The sequence below is a fragment of the Sorex araneus genome, chromosome 2 (assembly GCF_027595985.1).
Source record: "Sorex araneus isolate mSorAra2 chromosome 2, mSorAra2.pri, whole genome shotgun sequence".
Taxonomy (NCBI): Eukaryota; Metazoa; Chordata; class Mammalia; order Eulipotyphla; family Soricidae; genus Sorex; species Sorex araneus.
The window spans coordinates 176767035-176790266 of NC_073303.1; the positions used below are offsets into that span (position 1 = coordinate 176767035).

At 38.6% G+C, this 23232-nt stretch overlaps 1 protein-coding gene across 3 annotated transcripts in view; it reads left to right on the forward strand.

Annotated features, from left to right (window-relative positions):
• ROBO1 (roundabout guidance receptor 1) overlaps positions 1-23232 on the forward strand; it is a 1139823-nt gene that overhangs the window by 1074074 nt on the left and 42517 nt on the right. For all 3 annotated transcript variants that reach the window (XM_055125437.1, XM_055125438.1, XM_055125439.1), the window contains 6 exons: positions 5372-5569; positions 9240-9266; positions 10665-10707; positions 16039-16193; positions 17716-18051; positions 19932-20039. In XM_055125437.1, coding sequence (XP_054981412.1) covers positions 5372-5569; positions 9240-9266; positions 10665-10707; positions 16039-16193; positions 17716-18051; positions 19932-20039 — 867 coding nt within the window. The remainder of the gene's footprint in view (positions 1-5371; positions 5570-9239; positions 9267-10664; positions 10708-16038; positions 16194-17715; positions 18052-19931; positions 20040-23232) is intronic.

Consider the following 23232-nt stretch of genomic DNA (forward strand, 5'->3'; position numbering starts at 1 on the left):
ACGCCTTGTGAAACTCAGAGACCATCCATGGTACGAGGGATGGAGCCCAGGTGGCCATGTGCAACCTATAAGTCAAGCAACCTACATGCTGTGCTATTGCTTGGACCAAAAATGAGTTATTATTTTTATTAGCAATTTATAGATGAGGAAGTATAAAAGACCATAATATGGATCTAGTGTGATTCTTAAAACGTTAAATGCCATGTGTGCTTCCAAAGTGTTTGGGGAGTAAACAGCATCAATGACAACCCCTGTGCCTGGGATTACAGACGTACGATTTCTAACTAACACCAGTGTGATGTGAGTTAAACACAAATATGGATATTAGTCAAATCTAAAACACCAGTCACCAAGGCAACAAAATATCATTGTTGATGAAAGAAGAGGAGAAAAAGACCCTATGCCAAAAATCAGGCCACACTTCAATTATGAAAATGCTGAGAGTTACAAAGCCAACTGTGTGAATTCAGATCTCGGATCAGATGTAAAGCATCAATAGCTTGTATGTCATCATTATTCTAGCGATGGGGAAGGATCACATATATGAATCTTCAGACTTCACAGAGAAGTGGGGAGTGTTTTTGCATGTTGACAATGTTGATGACATCCTAGAAATTATTTCTAAACAAAACAAAGAAACATTTGGCTTTGAATAAACTGTTACTGTACATAATAACATACTTTGCATTCAACTTGGAAACGGTTTTTGATGTTCCATTATTTAGAAAATGCCAGCTGCTTTAATAGACATATTTGCAGAATTCTGGTAATGGAGTGCAGTATGTCCTCCAAAAGCACCTCGCTCTGGGATGGAAGAAGACCCAGATTGGCTGAATGGTTTTCCCTGTGGAGCATAGAACTTCGTGGTTGACCCTGGGTAGTAGAACAGAACAGGAACATCAGTGTGTGGAAGCATGTAAGGGTGCACCTCAGTGATGGTGTACCACATCCTGCACAGAAGTCAGATATGTGACTCCAAATAGGTGGACAGAAATGTCACATAACGAAGTCCCTGGCTTCTGAGGTCACTTCCAACAATTCCATGCTAATGAGAATCCCATTCAGATTTTTATGTAAATTTATCCTCTCTTCCAGAGCCATGGGTCAAATTTGGATGTTTGGGTTGTCATTTCCATCTAACCCTTTTTTTTTTTGTCTTTTTGGCTCACACCTGGCGATGCACAGGGGTTACTCCTGGCTCAAGCACTTAGGAATTACTCCGGGAGGTACACGGGGGACCATATGGGATGCTGGGAATCGAACCTGGGTCATCGCTCCAGACCCTCCATCTAAGACATTTTTGAGGAGTGATTATATACATGCATACATCATTGAAGCAAAAATGACTTCTTATTCATTCCTTGAAAAATTCTAAGTCAAACAGAAAACCTTTGGTAAAGATTGCCTGGTCATCTATTATAACACTTTGTAAGAGGGGAAAGAGTCTCAATCTAGACTATTTTGACTCAAATAGTTGCCCCAGTATTTATTTAAATTGAAACGGTAAGTTTCATCATGATAAACGTGTAGACATTTTATTGTCATTTACCTATTTTTATCCAGATGACTTTTAGTCCTGCTTTTGTGAAGAAGAGTTGGGAGAGGGCCATATGTAACTTAAATAATGGGATTTAGGGTTAAATTGGTTTTCTTGGAATTACGTGTTCCAGCTATAATATAGCCTCAGCTGCAGTGAGACAAAGGCTGAGATAGAGAGTGGCCATTTTAATTCATTAGTCACACTGCACTTGATTCTTCTAAGCCCATCTGGTCGCTTACATTGGGACCTCTCTTGGCCGTCTCCATAAAACCTGAAGCTACACAACTTAACCTTACACAAATATCCATGAAATCTATAACCCCAGCAGATACAAAGGGTGTATTTGGAATAAAAAGAGCGGGTCTTCTGGGTGAAGTTTCAGAGAATGGAGTGTTCTTAGGAGAGATAAAAGAGTCTGGAACATAAAATAGAACTTTTTTTGTCAACAAACAGTGGAAGGCAGGTGACCATGAAAAGGTTTTGTTTGTTTGTTTGTTGCATTTTGCAAATAAATAAATGCATAACACCATGTCCCTCTCTCCATGGAAAAATATGTCATTTCCTTAAGGCTTTATTTCTTTCCATAATCATTGCTTAAAACTTAGCAATGAGGAGCTGGAGCTATAGCACAGCCCATAGGGCGTTTGCCTTGCACTCGGCCAACCTGAGTTCGATTCCCAGCATCCCATATGGTCCCCTGAGCACCACCAGGAGTGATTCCTGAATGCAGAACCAGAAGAAACCCCTGAGCATCATCAAGTGTGACCAAAAGGAAAAAAAAAAAAACTAGCAATGAAATTTGCTTACGTTTCCTTACCATCTTTTCTTATGACTTCATAAGAAATCAGAACGTAGATGATGCTTTTTTTATTGAAGAAATATCATGAGTCATACCCATTTTTCTGAAAACAGGAAGTTTGAGCTGGAACTCATTTTACTTTTAATCTTAAAGTAGGCAGGTGCTTTCAGAAGTCAGTGACTTAAGAATTCTCAGAGCACACTAACCCAAAGACAGGTAAACACCCTCTTGTTGCACCAGATGTTGTGAGGGAAGAATAGGAGGCAAGCACTCACCATCCACAGGGCAGCTGCTGCTGTGTAGGATCTCACCATTTCCCCAGGGGTAGAGCAACGTGCAACGTCAGGTGGAATGGTGAGTGGTGGGCTTGGAAAATGACTGTTTTAGTGGGTTTTGGACATGCACTGTAGCATTGTCGTCCCGCTGTTCATCGATTTGATCGAGCAGGCACCAATAATGTCTCCCTTATGATACTTGTTGTTACTGTTTTTGGCATATCGAATACACAACTGGTAGCTTGCCAGGCTCTGCCATACAGGCGGGATACTCTCGGTAGCTGCCCGGCTCTATGAGCAGGACAGAGGAATCAAACCCAGGTTGGCCGCATGCAAATGCCCAATAGCACAGAGGACAGGGTGTTTGCCTTGCACACGGCCAACCCAGGTTCGATTCCCAGCATCCCATATGGTCCCTTGAGCACCGCCAGGAGTAATTCTTGAGTGCAGAGCCAGGAGTGGCCCCTGTGCATCGCCGGGAGTGACCCAAAAAGCAAAAAAAAAAAAAAAAATGAGGACTGGAGCGATAGCACAGCGGGTAGGGCGTTTGCCTTGCACGCGGCTGACCCAGGTTCAATTCCCCCATCTCTCTTGGAGAGTCCAACAAGCTACCGAGAATATTACACCCGCACAGCAGAGCCTGGCAAGCTACCCTTGGCGTATTTGATATGCCAGAAACAGTAACAACAAGTCTCACAATGGAGACGTTACTGGTGCCCACTCCAGCAAATGGATGAACAATGGTGCAGTACAACAGTGACAGAGATGGGGATGATCAGGTTTGTGCACAGTGAACAGTATGGGTTTTGAACATAGTTATAAAAAAGGTAGATTCACTAGGCACACATATCATCAATTTTTAATTCTTGAATCAAAATGGCTAACTGAAAACACGTCTTTTGCCTATTCATAACACATGATAACTCTTGTACATATTTCATGTCCTTCTGTCATTATAAGGCCATTGTATGCCATGATTATTATTTAAAAAGAAAGATTATTCATCGCTCTTTCAATGGTAATATTATCATAATTTTTCATTAGTTTTTAATGATCCTAATTTTTTTCAAATTGCTGACTATAGATTGAAATAGTGTGATTCTAAGGCAGTTTTGAAGTCGTAGAGTATGGTCTGTGCAAAAAGAAAACAGAAAATGATTTTTTTGTTTGTGTATGGGGCTGGAGGGAGTAAATTACTGGGTCATGCTTAGTCATGCTCAGAACTTACTCCAGGCTCTACACTCAGGGTGGTACTTGGGGACCACGTAGGGGGCTGGAATTGAACGCAAGTCAGCCACATCCAAGGCTTTCTCTGGTTCCCCCAAAAATACTTCTAATAAGAGCTATTATATAGAGGCTGGGGAGCTAGTACACGGTTTAAGACGATTGCCTTACATGCAGCAGACCACAGTTAGAATCCCCAGCATCACATATTTACCCCACGCATTGCCAGGAGTGAAAAGATCCCCGAGCACAGAACCAGGAGTTATTCTGAACACCATCAGGTGGCTCACTCCCGGGCCCTCATTCCCAAAGAGCTGCTCTATAGAAGAAATGAAATATTAATTTCTTGCCTTTTAAAATGTTTTCTTATACTTTTTTTTAATTCACTTCAGGTTTTCTAGAAAAATCTGAGAAAGTTGCTGTCTTTTCTTGATAGACATACTTGACACCCTCGTTCTTGTATGTTCGCATTAAAATACTCTTGTTTCAGGACTGAAACAATAATACGGGGGGTCAGACACCTGCCTTGTACTTGGCAAGCCTGGCTCGATCCCAACCCCCCATATGGTCCCTTGAGCCTCATTAACACCTGATGATCCCTGGGGGCACATCAGGCATCAGCCCTGAGCACAGTGGGGTGTAGCTCAAAATATGTTTAAAATAATAAAATATTGTTTTTAATATTTTATACTTCTAAATCGATTTCTACTTCAATATTGCCATCCTGAGATACTTATTTTAATTAATTTATTTTTTTTGTGCAGGAACCTCTTTGGTATGGTAACAAATGTCACTAGGTGTAGGTCTTGGGGCTGCCGAGGCCAAGTCTGCATTCCAGCCCTTTGAACTGTCTACACAGCTCAAAGTTGGTTGGTGAATGCTGTGTGTGTGTAGGTGTTAATGGAGATTTATTCATACATTCAAGATAAATGTTTCACTGTCAAGCTTCCTCCTGGCTTTCCTAGGTAGTTGCATCTCACATACACGCTGAGCTGCAGATTCTTCTGCCCTCAGAATAGAAATTGGGTGCTATGCCTTTGTTCGCAAACATAACTCTTGCTAGCAATCATTGCATCACTTTTATTTTGTATTTAAACTAATTTAAATCAACATAATGTTGTTAAACCACCAATGTTTTAATGAACTCTAGTGCAGTGGTAGGGCATTCGCCTTTCACGCAGCTGACACGTGTTCGATTCCTCTGCCCCTCTCGGAGAGCCCGGCAAGCTACTAAGAGCATCTCGCACACATGGCAGAGCCTGGCAAGCTACCCGTGATGTATCGGTTATGCCAAACACAGTAACAATAAGTCTCACAATGACGTTACTGGTGCCCGCTCGAACAAATCGATGAGCAATGACAGTGATTGTCAGGATGACAGTGACAGTGACAGTAGGTGTTCCAGAATGGAAATGAGAAATCATGGCCCCCAAATTAACCGAACTAGTGCCCCCCCTTATTTCACGCTGTCGTCATGCATTTATAATTCCATCTGAGTCCCAACTGGATGTTAATCTGAAGCTGGCTTTTCAGATTCGCATGGAAACCCCGTGTCCCCTGAAGACCAGGTCAGCCTCGCTCAGCAGATCTCCGACGTGGTGAAGCAGCCCGCGTTCATAGCCGGAATCGGGGCGGCCTGTTGGATTATCCTCATGGTCTTTAGCATCTGGCTCTATCGACACCGGAAGAAGAGAAATGGGTTGACGAGCACGTACGCGGGTATCAGAAAAGGTAGTAACTTGCCAACCTTCTTCATGCTTAAGTATGTCTGATGAACTTTCAGATTCCAGTTTGCTTATGATTATGTAGATCCTCTTCTGAGATTCTAATAGATTTTTTTTTTAATTGTATTATTCGAGTGTGGTAGCTGCAGAGACATTGTTCTTTGGTAACAGCACAGTGTGACAAACAGCAAATCTCCTTTCCAGACAAGTGACTTGAAAATAAGATTCGCCCTGGTGGGTCCAGGCCTGCCTCACCCCATTGCTCATGTGGGGCTGTCCGTTCGTTGCTTTCTAAGTTTTAAAGAAAGTGTTTGGATCTTTGATCCCAGAAATGATAAACCCAAGGTTTTAATGTTTGTTCTCTGAAGGGATTGTTAATTCTGAGTCAGATATTAACACTGCTTTCCCCAACAAATGAATTCAGTTCTCAGCCTCAGATCCAGAGTTTTCAGATAGGAGGCCCCTCAGTTTGTAGAGTGTAGTCCTAGCTTATTGGAAGTGCTCCTTTACTCTCAAAGTCATCCTAATTTGGATGACACATACATTCTCCCTAGTTCTCATCTTATACTTGCATAGATGTATAATCTAAAACAGCATCTTTGGCTGTGCCTTAAAGCAAATTTAAAGAATCAACAGGTCCTTTAGCCACCATCACCACTTCATTAATTTCTCCGTCTCCATATTTTCAGAGTGAGCATTTCCTTTATTTTCTGGCCAAATCATTTCTCGGATCCCTTACACAGTAACATTAGATTTTTTTTAGTGCTAGCTGATACCTTTTTTTTTTTTTTCACTGAAATGTTTTGAATGTCCCTAGTCAGGTCCTTACAAACCAGCCTGGGGCAGCAATCAAAAAATGCCTGTGCCCTTGGCTACAAGTGGTCCTGGCAGGAAAGAGTCAACAAGAAATAGTCATCCACACTGGAAAGATAGATTAGTGTGTTACCTGCTTGTGGCTTCCTCTTGATCTCTTCATGTACATACATTTGCCTTCACATTATCACCCTAAAATATGTTTTCTTCAGCAATGAGTCCTATCTAGAGATGAAGCAAGATGTCAAAGTCCCTGCCTGTGAAATGGAAAATGAGGGCTTGACAGCGCCCACAAAATGCCCAGTATTCCTTATGTTTATAGGAAATAGAACAATGCCAGGCACATGAGTTATCAAAAAAAGTCTTTTCAGAGGTGGGGTCTATGGGTGTGGGGGTGAACAGAGAGAGGGCATGGTTGGGAGGGGGGGATTGTGTTTTGAAATCTGATGTGAATGAGGAAAAAAACAACTAATTACCATATAGATGCAGAATCGCTAAAGTTCTCCAGGAAACCTATGTTTCTTACTGTGATGAAATGCTATGGCTGTGTAGTTTGAACGATTTAATTCTTTAGATATTGTCCTGAATTCTAAATAAGTGATGCGAAAGCATTCTCCTTTCTGAAATGTTTCTTTTCTTCTACTAATGGACTTTAAGCATGCCGGCAGCTGCCTATGTGCACTTTCTGAAACATCTATTAAACTAATATCATTGTTCTTTCAACTAGCTTGTGTTTAAGCAGAAATCATAGAACATAATTACAAATGTAATTGGTGAGCATTTGATTCTGCTTTCCTCACTTTGCCTGGTTGGCACTTTATATATATATATATATACATATATATATATATGTATATATATATATATAATTCTGTTTCTATGTAATTAGGGGGGAAAAGTGCATTCTGAAATCATAAAATGTCTTAGGCAAAAACCATTGCCAATAATTAGAAGAGGGAGCAAGGTATTTTAAAGAAATAAAGTGAAAAGAGACTATTAACCTCTAGCCATCAAACAGGAGTGTGACATCGGGGAATAGGGAAAAAACGTTCCTCCCCTAGGTTTAACTGTTGGTATTGGTACAGCCTCTGCCAGAAAAGGCAGCAGTGCACATTTCCACATACTCACATTCTCATGATACCCCTGGTATCGTTGAGTAACCGGGGTTGACTATGTTACTGCACGCCATGAGGCTTAAGTCCTATTCTTGGTTGGGTGAGCCTTAAGAATTTCACTTCACCCAACTTCTTTTCATCTCATCTTCCATTCTTCACACCGGGGTTACCAGATAGCTAGAAGCAGTGGTGGGGCTTTTCATATTTTCCCTATGTCCTTGTAATTGCAAATTAATGTTCAGGCTCTCCACTCTGGTTTGAATAGCTTTACTTCTAAATGGACTTTTCTTTTTTTCTTTTTTTTTTTTCCATGAAGACTTGTTACTAGGTCTCTGAATTTTTTTTTTTTTTTTTTTTTGGAGCTAAATTACTTTGACTCTCTGAAAAGTCTTGGCTGAACGAAATCACAATAGAATGCTTAAGGCAAGGACTGCTGTGCTGCAAGCAAAGATGGGATGAGAATTTGGGGGTGTGACATTGAGGTCTGGGCACTCGTTCTTGTTCTAACTCAGCAGTACAGTGGGATGAGGAGAAGTGACCATTGTAAGGGTTGCGTTCCAGTTTGCAGCCCCTACGCGCTAACCCTCCAGTAAATTTCTTCAGGACAAGCCAATATGAAGAGCAACCTGCATTGGGGGGCAGTTTTTTGGTCCACAATAAATCCTCAATAATCTTATGTGTGTGAATCAAGGATGTCTTGAGAGCTGACTTCAGTCTCCAAGGGAATAACGTAGATTCCCTGGCTTTTGTTATCATGAAGTAATGTGAAGAGCTGGGGGAATAAGTCTGCCTCCTCAGTTTATGAAATTTCATGGGGATCGTTCTGCTGAGATCCCACACCCAGGGGTGGGCAAAGATAGGGACAGAGGAGGGGAGACTGCCCCTTTCTGAGGCTGGCAGCTCCTTTTCAGACCTCTGTTTTACTGCACTAAGATTTAGAACTGCAGAAGGGGCTTTATTGTACTATCACGTAATTAGCAATATGGTATTAAAAAATAAAAATGAAGTTCCATTCACTTCTAGAAAGCTTCTAAATGTACATCATAGAAAGGAAACTAAAATTTAAAACCCTCAAATTCCTTATCCAATCACAAATTTTTACAGTAAGAAAAATGTAGCGTTGCACTATTTACATGTCAAGGTATCAGGTATTTCTTGTAGCAAAAGAAAACAGTCCAATTGGTAATCTTTTTTTGTTCTAGTTAGGACTCACTCTTTCTTTCATTTTTTCTGTGGTCTGTCTGTCTGTCTGTCTGTCTGTCTGTCTGTCTCTTTCTTTCTCTCTCCCTCTCTCTTTCTCTCTCTCTGACAAATACTTAAGTGCACTATTAGTTCACATTAATAAGCATTTACTTTCAGATTTCCAGATAAGGCTCAAGCAAGACCCTGATAATACTTGTTTAAGAATCCATCATCCAGTGTTTGGAAATGATTCATAGCAGAGGATTCCTGTTTGTACTAAAGCCCGAGCAAAATCTATGTTAGTAAATGCAGGGTCATTCCCAGGCTAACCCAGTGCAATTCCTTCCCAAGCTAGACTGTCAGACACTTCAGAATGGTACCTGTAGCGACAAGTTTCTTTTTCTAACCTCAATTTGGTTTTATTCATAAATCAGAGTGTCAGAACTACGGGCTTAGTTATTTACATTTGTTTTATGTTCAGCTGTCTGCTTGATTTATACTAATGTGATATGTTCCCTTTCTCTCTTCAGCTTAATAACTGGTTTATATTTTGTTTTGATTTTTCAGTCCCGTCTTTTACCTTCACACCAACAGGTATATATTTGCACTTACCCTCCTTTCTTCCTTTGTTAGTTTGGCATGTGTTGTACTGTGGTGTTTTTATTTTTATTTATTTATTTATTTATTTTGCAGTAAGTCAGGGGAAGGGACTTAAGATGGAACACAATACTTGATTTACTCATGTCAGGCATGCATTTGAAGTAGAAATGACTGGTGTTGCTTCTCATCCCATCCCAAGTAGTGATTTATTCATGACTCCTTACTGCATCCTAGGCTTGTTTGCATGTTTTTCATTAGATAGACACACTGTCTCTACCCTCAGCATGATTTAACATGCTAATCATCTCATTGATTATTTCATACTTGGCGGTGCATTTGTTTCTGCTAACTTAAGGCTTTAGTTCGCAACGACCCCACATTCCCTCCCTTGCAATTTTCTAGCCGTCATGTCAGCATTCCTAAAGGTAACCAAAATATCCAAGCACAGGGAAAGATAAAACTTTTCGTTTCCCCCTAGTCAGGATTCTAAAATTCTGGTCTATTCGGTTTTGTTCCAAGTGGGTCTTCTTTCACATCACCTCCAGTCAAAGTGGTACCTGAGCCCGTGCCTCCTCGGTGCTAATCCAGTTATTGTAATCAGTGGAAGCAGTTATCTCTCCTCAGCAGACTCCCAGTTTCGAGTTCTTCTAAGTAGCAGAATTTGGCAGCTTTTGGAAACACATTTCTTCTTAGAAAATGTGTCTGTATTTACAGAAAAGCTAATCTGCTTAACTCTTTGCCTAACTATGTGCAAATCTTTATTTGTTATGGCTGTAATTTTTATAGCCCAAGTTTAAGCTGAGAAGGCCTTCAAGAGCGTTCAAATATATTTTATTTGTGCTCTGTGAAAACCTCTGATGAAAATATGGAAAAAGCATTTTTATAAACCACATTTTTTTTAAAAAGTCACATGAATAGTCAAAACTTGGCATATATTGTTCAGTGTGGAAAAGGGAAGACTTATTATAATATTCATACTTGTCTTACTGGTCATCAGAATTCTGGGAAACTAGTCTGAGTGTTTTTTTCCCACCAAATTTAAGATTTTATGTATAAAATAAATGATCTGATCTGGTAATATATTCAAAATCGGATGGCTGATGTGCAAATGTGTAATAGTTACATTGAAGAAAAGAATAGTAGAATTTTCTTTGGTTAAATTCTCAACCATGTTTAACACACTTGAAAAATAAGAGTTATTTTTATTTAATTCTACATACAAACTGAAAGGATACAAGTTGAATTAGAAATCTGGCATTTGCCGTGATGATTTATGTCAGGATTTTTACAGAAAAAGAGAAAACATTCTATTTTGAAAAGTTGCTATATGTAATAACTTATGCTACTAAATATAAACATGTCTATTAATTATTTTTTCTTGTAACATTCTAGTAACTTATCAGAGAGGAGGCGAAGCTGTGAGCAGTGGAGGGAGGTAATTATCCTACTTGTTTCATAGATTCCCAAAGGGAATTTCAGATTATTTCTTCTCGTCTTCCTTGATGACAGCACTGTTTTAGCTTAAAAGTTTTCATTTAAAGGTAAAATTTGCTCAACTCTTTTAGAAATACTCCGTATGGCTCTGCTCTGGGACCAAGGTCTTCACACCTAAATGCAGTTGTAAGCTGGACCTGTGTATCTCAGTTGGTGAACACAAGAGGGCGCAATTTAACCGGGAAATGTAGACCTGCTGGTTTAACAGATGATTAAAAGGAGTTAAAGTAATTAAGCAATAGCATTTATGAAGATTAAGAAATATAGCTAGTTAACAGATATGATCAAACAAAAAGTGTTCATTTGAAAACCTGCTGAAGACAGCATTTGCTCAGAAGTTGTAGGTTATGTTTGTTTGTTCTTATTATGAATTCAACACAGTTCTGCTCTTCATTTCCAAGGAAATATGTTGAAATCAAAGAAAACGAAGAAACCTTCGTAGCCAGTTAACACAAAGCTTTTTTTTTCCAACAAGCTAATTAAAATAAACCTCAATCCTATATTTATTAGTTTTTGTAATTATTATTCAGTGAACTTTAATGTATTCACAGAGAAATCACAAAGTGATTTGACAAGCAGCTTAAAGGGGCTAAGATAAAGAAAGTAACAAGAGACAAGCTTCAGGATTTTCCACAATAATATGTGTTTTTATTTTGCAAAAACCATAACATGTAGCTCAAAGTCTAGGGAAAATCATTCCAACCAAAATCAGTTGATAGTTAGAATTCAATTAACTTTTTGAGTGCTCTACTCTGTACCGTTGGATAATGTGGCTATTTCCAAATAAGATAATATTACTAAATCTGATGAACCTACCACCTTCTAAAAATCACTGAGTTTAGTATTTGACAAAGAATGATAAAAAAAAAAGTGTTGGACACTTAGCTAATGCTGTACAGATTTGGCAATAAGCACTAATCTTTTCTTTCCTGGGTACTGCTGCTAGCTTCCTGTTTTTATACTGTGAAACAAAGCCAGCCACTAAAAGACTCAGCTAGGGAGGTCTTCACAAGGAATAAATCCACTTGATTCAAGAATTAAACCAGGGCATGTTTTTGCATCCAGGGGAATTCCATCTAAATCATAGCCCAGGCATTCATGAAACGGCATCTGGCATCAGAACATTTTCTCTTGGGTAAATCTGGAATGCCTGATTGTATAACCACCTCTCTCTGTGCGTGTGTATTCATGACTTCAGCTTTTTTTTATTAATCAAAACATCCAAAAGTGCTTAATGAGCATCTTCTGTGTGTTCTGGACAGACCTCTACACACGAACACATACACAACATCACACACCACATATACAACATAAGCCTGGTTTCTGCTCTAAAGGAATTTGCAAGCTTATACCACATTAGGAAGTAATGAAAAAATTCATAGATAACCAAATGCTAGTTTCAGTGGCAGACTGAAAATTAATACAATTCCTGGGTATAGGATTCATTTGGAAAGTACACTGTATCGCCATGCAGAAATAACCTTTAAAGTTTAATTCCAGAGGGCCTGACAGGTTCTTTATGGAATGATACCAAACTCTTGGCTTATAATTGTCTCTCACAGTAGCATAAGAAAAACTACAGAATTTGATTTATTAATCGATTAAATATACGGATGAATCTATACTGTACATAAATGTATATCTATAGGTAGCACACTTGCCTTGCAGGTGGCTGACCCAGATTCATTTTCTGGCATCACATATGGTCCCATGAGCCTCCCAGGAATGATCATTGCGTGCAGAACCAGGAGTAAGCCCTGAACACCACCAGGTGTAGGCCCCTCCAAAAAAGTGAAATATATTATTTTCTTCATAACACAAGAAGTGTAATTTGTTAAATTATATCAGCAAAATCAATACATACATTATTGATTTTTGCAAGATATTGCAGTCACCTAGGAAGGAAGGAATGGAGGACATACAGAATGAATTCTGGAACCCTGAATTCTGGAGCCTTAGAGAAAATTTTGGGGTCTGGAAGTTCTTTTCTAAGAAAGGAGTAGCTTGACCTAGAACTCTTCTAGTTCTCAAAATTATAGATATATTTATCCTTAGGAAAAGGAGAATGAAGATTGTGATAAGGAAACAGACCACATAAAGAGGGCAAAGAACTTGTGGTGCAATTATCGAGACAAGGGTCGGGAAATACTTAATTATTCCAGTTCCTTTGTTTTTATTTATGCCCAACATCCCCGCCATGTCCTCCCAAAATAATGTCTGAACTGCCACATGGCCAATCAGAAAAATCCTCAAGAAAGACTGAGGAGAAGAGAAAGTTATGTCATCCAGGTGGAGAAGACCAACCCCACATTTCCTGGCCGTGGGAGAACAGAAAGACAGACATGCCAAACCTTGTGTTTCTCTCACATGCTGAGGATTCTTAGATCTATATTTTTTCTTGGCTTCAAATGTGTCCCCGGTTATGAGTGAAAAAAGGAGACGGTTTTAAAGCAACCCTTGTGCCAAGGCCAAGGGCCATTTTCCCAGTTCTACCTTCCACTAGTTTACTTTTTTGTTTGCAAGTTCAAGTCATTGTTTTCTTGTTTTTTGAGTGAGTAGAATATCTGGACTAAGAGGAAATGAAGGTACATGACACATAATTTTGCCCTCTGTTCCTTTGTGTCACAAATCTGTCCCTTTGAAAGAAAACAGAATATACTTTTTTTTTTTAAATCAAATCCTAATTTCTTACTTTCTCTAGTAGTGATGTTTTTTAAGGCAAGGACGAAACAAGTACCACTTATATATTAACTTGAAAGTAAAATCACACATGATAATATATTTATTGTATGTTTCATCATATAATACTTGACAAGTATTAGTAGCATAATCCCTGCTCTATTTTGAATATTTTATCTCTACTCTCTCTCTTGTATGTAACACATCATCTTGAATGCATAAAAACAGTCAATGAGAATATTTAAAAGGATCCTAGCATTTTTATCTGAGTATCTGCTTATGACCTTGACTTCCCCAGATACTTCTGAAATGCACATTTGACATTTTGAGATTCACGATGGGCCACTAATCATGGCTGTCTTGAGCGATAGCACACTCACAGTGGAGACATTACTGGTGCCCACTCCAGCAAATCAAAGGACGACAGTGCTATAGTGCTACACCTTCTTCTCTAAATAATTAGCATTCCAAGATTAAGTCTAAATGGAACGCTAGGATATGAATTGTTAAGCCTACTTTCTGTTGGAAATCACCCATACATATAAAAAAAAGTTCTTTTCAGCCCATGGATGATATCAAAACATTCTCTTTAAAAATCTTTCTCTGAGGGAACCATAGTAACATAATAGTATCTATTCTTTTGAAATATAAGTCAGACTGTAGAAAATTTCCACTTGACCCAGACTACCAACATCCCATGATATTGTGTGTCAAGTATGAAGTATATTATTTTTCGTAAATCCTGTAAGGTAATATTCACAGCTTCAGCTCCAAGTAAAATAAGGCAAGCTAAATATTACTAGATGCAGAGATTATTTAACACACACAGATTTAACTCAAAATAAGGAAATCAAAAAGATTACAAGATGCAGAATTTCCATGGTTAACATCTGTGTCAAGATAAACAGTTATCTGGGGATACTTCGCATTTTATTGTTTTAGATGAAAACAGTTCAGTTACATTGCTGTTTAAAGCATGTTATCAACAGCTATAATAGATTGCTGTCTTCAGGGTCTTATTCTGAGTAGAAAGACTTCAGACATTCCCCCTTCTTTTTATTAAGAGTATATGGGGGATTTCAGAAATCTGAGCACGCTCCTTTGCATCTGGATGGCATCCTAGATTATTGTGGGACACCCCAACTGTACTGCTACTCTAATTCGTATAATAATAGTATCTACTTGATAGCTTAATAGACTTTTGACGATTAAATGAGTTAACACCTGTAGAAATCACAAAGCAGGGTGTCACATGTTAAAGAGTAAATGTTTACTTTTACAGATACTTACCACAAATGTATAACCCATATTACACCCATCTATAGAATAATATGGAGTATACATATATACAGATGGGTATATATGTGTACATATGTACAAATAGTTATATGTGCCTATTATGCACTTAAATCCTCTTATATTTATATGTGTATAATTGTGCATGTGGATGATATATCTGTATACATACACATATATTAATATATGTATGTGAACATGCATACATTACATGTTATAAATCCATATTTTTCCATTGTAGTCAATTGCTCTTCAAATAACCATCATTTTTGCACTGATGGTTTGCAAGTTTCCTCAGCTGTATAGTATGAGAATCAGAATCATGGAGAATAAGATGCCGGGCAATTCTTCCCAGGTGATCAAGAAGCATGGTTATTGCACATTTTCAAGAAAGAAAAAAAAAATTGTAGCCTGATCCCTGGCACCTGTATGTTACATCTCTGAAGCATACCTCTTTTGCTGAATTACCAAATGGAGTCAGTGTTGGAAAGACCATCAGGGCTTCTGACCTTGACTCCAGTTTCGATCTGGTGTTTGGTGGTCCAGGGCGTCCATTAGTAACTGTTAATACACTTCTCATCCACAACACACAGGAAAAGAGGATTAGCATCTGTTGTGCCAAATGATACACGGGTGCTGATATTTCTTACAGTGCACATCTTTGTTTCACCGGGTTCAGCTCCACAGCTTTCCTTTGTTTGTGTAGGAATTGGTGGCATTTTACCTTGTCATCATCAGAAAATGGAGACAGGAACTGTGCATCAGAACAGTGGTGAGGCTCTCTGAAGAATTCACAAAGCCCCAACCTTGCCATTTCTGAAACACGATTTCAATGAAGAAATATGCACATATGCTTTTTGTCCATTGTCTAAAGAAAACCCTAGTTTTATTTTTTTAACAAAATTGATGGAGGAATGATTTTTTTTTAAATAGGTTCAGAATGAAGAAACACAAACTCAGATGCTGAAAGAAAAGGAAATACCTGAATTTCTTTCAAATTCCTGTTTGATTTGTAATCACTATACCTGATTAGAGTGGGTCATTGCAAATATTGGAGGTGCTTAAGTCTGATGCATAGCTTGCCATTTATAAAGTGATAGCTCTGGGACCCAAAGAGATTTGTACAACCACAGTTATAGTCACTGTGAAAAGAATATATTATGCTGCAGAGCTCAGCAAATTACTTGTGAGAATAATGGGACAAACTTCTAGAAATTCTGGAGTATGTTTGAGTTGCAATTTACAGAGAACTTGTTGTTGTTGTTTTTATTATAATTATTTTTTTGCTTCTCTCTAGGCCAGGACTTCTCAACATCAGTGAACCTGCCACACAGCCGTGGCTGGCAGACACGTGGCCTAACAGTAGCAACAACCACAATGACTGCTCCATCAATTGTTGCACTGCGGGCAATGGGAACAGTGACAGCAACCTGACTACTTACAGCCGCCCAGGTTAGAGAGACACAGGCCGCCCAATGTGTAGAAACATTGTTAGAGCAAGCCAGCGGGAGACAGGCTTCCTTTCCCTCCCCATCAGTTCGAAAAGAAAACCCCATGTATATGCATTTCCATGTGGTGTTCACTCCTATGTCACATACTACCCTGACTAGAGTATTCTCTCACTCCCATTATCTCCACGTGTGCCTTCAACCAAAAAAAAGTTTACCGGTATGCAAGGAGAGTGAGCAAGGTGAATTAGAGTATGGTTAGGGCTGGAGAGTAAGTGCCACAGGTAAGGAGCCTGCATTGAATGGAATTGTTCTGGCTGTGATTCCCCAGCACCTGAGCCCTACCAGGGGTGATCTTTGAGTGTCGAAGCAGGAGTAAGCCCGGGGCACAGCTGGGTATGACTCAGAAACCAAAGCAACAACTAAAACATGCAGTGTAGTTAGTAATAAGGGAAAAAAATGCAATTTCCTAAAAGTATTCACATTAAGTATGCATGTAATTAAAATTTTAACTGTACTAATTTAGTTTCACTATTGAAGGAGTAAGTGGGATCAAAGGTCAGTGCATCATAGTTAGAAGGAAGCAGATTTTCAAAGGGAGGAAAATAATCATTATAATAATTGTATAGCCGTTATAACAAAATAATTGAAAATTAACTGAAATTAAATCATGTTTCTGCAGCATAGAAAGAAATCCCGAAGACTTAAGAAATATTTATACACTGTGTGTACGCTTGCATGGGTGTTGGATACTCCGTGTCTGGCTTAGAGATATGTGTGTTTGAGTAAATTGTTTTGTTAAATTTTCATACTAAAACATGATATAGCAAATGTGGATGCAGAACATGCAGATATTTAGAACTAGAGCAAAACGGAAACAAGAGGAAAGCAAAAACCTGAAAGATACTAAAGGGCAAAGATACTCAGCTTGCACATGGCTGACCCCGAGACAAATTTGAAACTCTCCGGAACATTATGTAGTATCTCTTCCTTGTATCTTTTAAAAATATAGCTACTTTATAAATTACTAAAACCTCAAATTCTTTGATCTGAGGGCAGAGTTTCGTTTTTCTTCGTTTTTTTTTTTTGGGGGGGGGTGTAGTATTCTCAACTTTACATGCTTCGTTCTGTTGCTTTAGTAGCTAACTAGTACCTTCAAATTGTTAAATAACTCAACAAAAAATTCAAGTTGGCAAGGATTATATTAGTACAGTTCCTATTAATGGTGTTGTTAAAGACATTTATCTTAAATTAGGAGGAGTTTTTATTTTACTACATAAGCACTACAACTTCACCATTATTTAACCTCTATATAAATTCTGTGTATCTTCTCTTATTCCCACTTACAATTGGCTTTCTCGAGAAGATAAACACGAAAATACTTGACCCTTTTTAATCAGTCTTACGTAGACCCCATTGCTCTTGACATAAATAATTCTGCCATGATACACAAAGCTACTGACAAACAAATTTAAACGAATAACCATGCAGAATGACTTTTTCCTTTTCCTCTTCATTGCACGTAGCTGATTGTATAGCAAATTATAACAACCAACTGGATAACAAACAAACAAATCTGATGCTCCCTGAGTCAACTGTTTATGGTGATGTGGACCTTAGTAACAAAATCAATGAGATGAAAACCTTCAATAGCCCAAATCTGAAGGACGGGCGTTTTGTCAATCCATCAGGGCAGCCCACGCCTTACGCCACCACCCAGCTCATCCAGTCCAACCTCAGCAACAACATGAACAACGGCAGCGGGGACTCCGGCGAGAAGCACTGGAAGCCACCCGGACAACAGAAGCAGGACGTGGCACCAATTCAGTATAACATCATGGAGCAAAACAAACTGAACAAAGGTGAGGCGCTCTGCCTTTACTTCCCTCCCTGTCCGTAGTGGTCTCCTCATCCTTCAGTGATCCATCCAACCTGGCTTGGGACTCGCAAGTGAAATCTTTCTTTTTTTCTTTTCTTTTTTTTTTTTTTTGTTACTAAGGTCCTCTTCTTTTGGGGTTTCAAAATGTCCCATGTCAAAGAGTTTAATTAGCACAACAATAACCTTGGGAAATTGATTTTATAATAATATATAAGTATTTTCAAATGGTTTGGAGATTAATTTAAATTTAATCGTAGGTGAGGAATGGCTTTGGACAGACCATCTTTTATTCATGAGGCAGATGTACAACCGTCACAACACCTCACATGTGAAATAAATAGACGATTCCATTCTTTCCACTTGAGAATGGAAGATAATTGCTTCTACGTGGCCCCATAAACGAATGGCGTTTTTATAGCAAACTGAAGAAAAATAATTAAATTAAGCTTGACCAGGAGAAGTGGAGAACACTTTGTTGTATTTTTTTCCTACAGCATTTTATTTCTAGGACGGCTGCAATATATGATTTTAGAGCCTAAATTTCTTTGGTTGACCTGATTGATGTCTGTCAAGATAGACCCTAAATTAAATTGAGTTTAGTGTTAGCTTGTAACTGCAGATAGTATTTTAGGCCTGAGGGGAATGTTTTTCTATTGTAATAGGTATCCATTGAAAGAGATAGGTATTTGATTTCTTTGTAGTTCCTTCAGGCTACCGCTATAATAACATGATTTGCAAAGTTGTACCTCTAGGAAAATAAGGAATCACTCTCATTTGAATAGACTGGGGAAATTTTGTAGAAATGTTCAATCTCAGGGTATGGTATATTGTAGATAATTAAAGACATAGATTTATTTTCTTTAGGATTGAGTTGAGACTACCACTTTTCTTCCCAAAATGAAAGCTTATTGCAGCTGGAGAGTACAATATATATATATAACTATTTATCTGAGTACATTCATGTGGCATGCTTGAACTTCATAGTTTGGCATTGCGTGTTTTTCCAGTTTTAGAACACATTTGGTTGGAATAACGTTCCTATTCAATAAATATTTATTAAGGCTCATATGTAAGTTTAGGACAAAGGCTGACAAAAAAAGAATAAGATAGTTCCTGCAATCATGGCTTTTATAGACAGTGGTATTCAACTATCGTTACATTATCCTCCACACAAAGTATATAACATTAGCGTAGACTTTGGAAAACAGCAACATTCCTTGGCACAGATATATCATCTCTGTGATTTATTGTAAATATTGCTTATAAACAGACTTGGTATATCAAACTTTAATAAAGACCCTGCATTGTAACTAAACTGACAGATATTTATGCAGTGCATTTCAATGTTGAGTATATCATTTGGGTTTTCACTATTGCCTATTAAGCAGAAGCATTTCTGGAGTAAGATTGAGATACTTTGTCTTCTTATGGTGTGAGGTATAATCTTGCTGACAAGTTTTATTTTTATGCTATTCTAACTTGATATTGTCCTGATTTGTTAAATTATTTCTAAAGTTATTTTCTGACTATATTATTCTGAGTTAAGAAATCAAGCAAATCTGACTTCTGCCCTAGCTGATTTATAATTAATTTAAAGAGATGAAATTGTTTCTCAGATGAATTCTTATTCCTAAATTTAGTCTGATTCATATAAAGTGCAAACAATTTATTTTTCATAAATCTTAGATGACATTTTTAAAACTCTTAATGTTCTCTTGATTTTTCTTCCTGAACACTCATATGATTAACTTGTATATCACATATATTTGATTAACTTGATATTTTAAAATCTTCTTTCTTGAGTATTGATTAAGAAAACAAAGTGAAAGTAAGTGATATTTTTTTCCCACTTTAAATGTCTAGATTATCGAGCAAATGACACAATCCCTCCAACTATCCCTTACAACCAATCATACGACCAGAATACAGGAGGATCCTATAATAGTTCTGACCGGGGCAGCAGTACATCTGGTAAGTAAAGGGAAACCAAAGAAGTAGATTCTTCTAAAGGATGACACATTGCAAGATTACAGATAAATGCTAATGGGCTAAGTAAACATAATACATGACTAATCATGTTATGGCATTTGAATCGTCAAGGCTTGAGCATTTTCAATGCAGCTTAACAAATGTCCATTTTCTGTCCATTTGGAAGCAAAGACAGATAATCTTGAGCTTTAACAAAACCAGGAGCATGAATTAATTTTTCAAGACAAGTGAAGGATCCATTTTTCACAGTCCCACCAAGAAAATACAACTAAAATTGCTGCAATTACAGCCACTCCGCTATGTTACATTTTTTTTCCCGCTTTATTTCCACATGGTGGTTTACGAAGTTGTTTCTGATGATTTGTTACAGGCATTCTGTTATTCCAAGACCAATCCCGCCACCCCTGGCACCTTCCCTCCAGCCTGGTCTCCATTTTCCCAAATATGTTACATTTTAAAACGAGGATATACTGGCACTTAAACTTTTATATGCATGAGCCTGGACAGATCAAACGCCTAAAAGATGTTAGCCTAAGATTTAAGACCCTGCCTCAGTTTATGAATCTTTCTTGCTATCCCCCTATTTTACTCTAAAACATAAGAAAGGAACTTCCCAGTGTGAGTCTGTTAAGTGCCTACAAAGCCACACTGTGGCCCGGTCTCTTCCCTGTGGTCTTCATGCTGGGGCAGCTGTTTGCCAGCTGTTTTCCTGATGGGGGCTGCAGATGGAGGCTTGTTGGTACTTAAGTCCTGTTTTTTCTAATTACAGGCTGTTCATTATTAGAGCTAACATGTGGCAAGTCACACCACAATGAGAACAGAACCAATTGATCTTGAACTCTAGTATGTTTCTCTGAGAGGATGGAAATGCCACCACGACTGGATTAAAGTAGTTACTAGGGGCTTTTAGCTATTGTAGCCCCAGTATCTGTTCCTTTCTTCTGTAGTGAATGTGACATTTGCATTTTAGCATGCTCCTTTGACTAAAACATGATTATCTGGCATCTTCTGCGCCTGAGCTTTTACACTGATTGAAACTATGCCTACTTGGATGAAAGAAGAATAAAATCAAGGCATTCCTCTGGGGGAATCTGACATTGCTTTTATTTGCCTGCCTCCCTCCCTCCTTCCCCCTTTCCCTCCCTCTCTTCCTTCCTTCCTTCCTTCCTTCCTTCCTTCCTTCCTTCCTTCCTTCCTTCCTTCCTTCCTTCCTTCCTTCCTTCCTTCCTCTTTCCCTCCCTCCCTTCCTCCCTTCCTTCCCTTCTCCACCCTTCCTTCCTTACTTCCTTTTACTTCCTTCCTATCTTTTTTCTCTCCTTTCTTTCTTCTTTTTTTCATTTCTCCCTAAATTTTCTTTCTTCCTCTCTTTCTTTTTCTCTTTGTTTCTCTCTCTCTCTCTCTCTCTCTCTCTCTCTCTCTCTCTCTCTCTCTCTCTCTCCCTCTCTCTCCCTCTCTCCATCCCTCCTACCCTTCCCCCTCAGAGTGTAATTCAAGGCATGGACCCTACTGCTTAGGTGTACCCCCAGCCCAAAGATCTAATCTTAGTCTACCATGTGTTTTTCATCAGTTTTGAACAATTAAAATATTGTTCAGTTACTTTTACAAGTTGGACAGTGAGGTCAAATAAACTATATTAACATATTAGTTATATCTTGTGATAAATTCTTATGCATTTAGAAGGAAAATCGTATCTTAATGGGAGATATGTGATGCTTGTCTATTAATATGCAGTGTACTCTGACTACTCATCTTCAACATTTAGATTTGTTCCTCTAATCATATTACTAATATCTGTAGGTATTTTTAAAAAGATGTAAAATTGGCAAAAAAAAAAAGATATAAAATCTGGTGGTTATTGGGATAAGGACAAAGCAAATCTGTGAGAGTAGGACAGATTGATGATATTGGGTCTCCCAGGACTCATGGAGTTTGCAAGTAGATGTGTGTCCAGAAATCAAGAGGAAGGCGCTAGGCATAGTTGAATTCACAAAACATGTTCAGGCGTCCTTTACAGGACACCTGCATGGAAGAAGAGAGACTTGAGACAATCAAGCAGAGGCCTGACGCTCATATTTTATTTATAACATCCTATCCCTTTGCCCACACTGGTGCAGAAGCAGAATTGTGCAAGAGTCTCTGACTTGACAGACACTCCCTGTCAACTCTTTCCCCGTAACTTGAAACTAAGGCTGAAAAAGCTCTTGTTATGTGCTGTGTAGCCAGGAGCGTTTTCCACAGAGGTAAAAAGACCAGGGTAATATACTGATATCAGGAATTATTTAAGAAACAACTATATCATAAACTCATCTTCTATCATGATCATGATCACAAAATCCTATTGATTATCGAGTGGCTCGAGTGGTCTCAGTAACCTCTACATTCGTCCTATCCCTGAGATTTTAGAAGCCTCTGAAGGCTTCAGGGTCAAGGGAATGAGATTCAGCTTGTTACTGGCTTTGGCATATAGATACACCATGGGAAGCTTGCGAGGCTGTCCCATGTGGGCAAGAAGCTTGCAAGTTTCTGCCAGAGGAAAAAGTAGGTTATAAGATATCTTCTGGGAGCTTGCTTTTAAGTGTCTGGATGTTGGCCGTTGATGGGATTACACACACCTGGGTTCCTCTGCCGGTACCTTCATGCGTGAGGCCTGTCCAAACATGCGGAAAGGGGCCGAAGACCACTAGCTGGGTTCTAGTGGTCTTCGGCCGCTGGGAGCTCTGCTCAGGGCGGGGAGGGAAGCTGGAGCCCATCCCCTCAGAGTGGCCCCGGGGAAGACAGCCAGGCATGCGGGCAAGAGACTCTCATTTTCTATACCCTACAAAATTTGGGGGAAAATAAAAAATATCTTGTTCTCACTTATATTTTGACCCAATGTTATTTTAAAGTGAGCACTCTTAAAATATCTACCTGAGGTCAAAGAATATGGAAAGTCTAAAATCAGAATACTAGGGCACTTGTGTAATTTCAAGCCACTGAGAGTGTCCAGGCAACATCATTGTTCTATGTCTTCATTTGATAGAAAATGACTATAACTTCTGTCCCTTTGAAAAATAGTTTTTCTATTCCTTTTGTCCTTAGTTATATTAGTTCTTCCAGCAATTACTTTCACCTGCACCTGCTTCTCTCACAAAAACTAGTAATTTCATTGTGCCTAAAACATTTCATGGACAAGTAC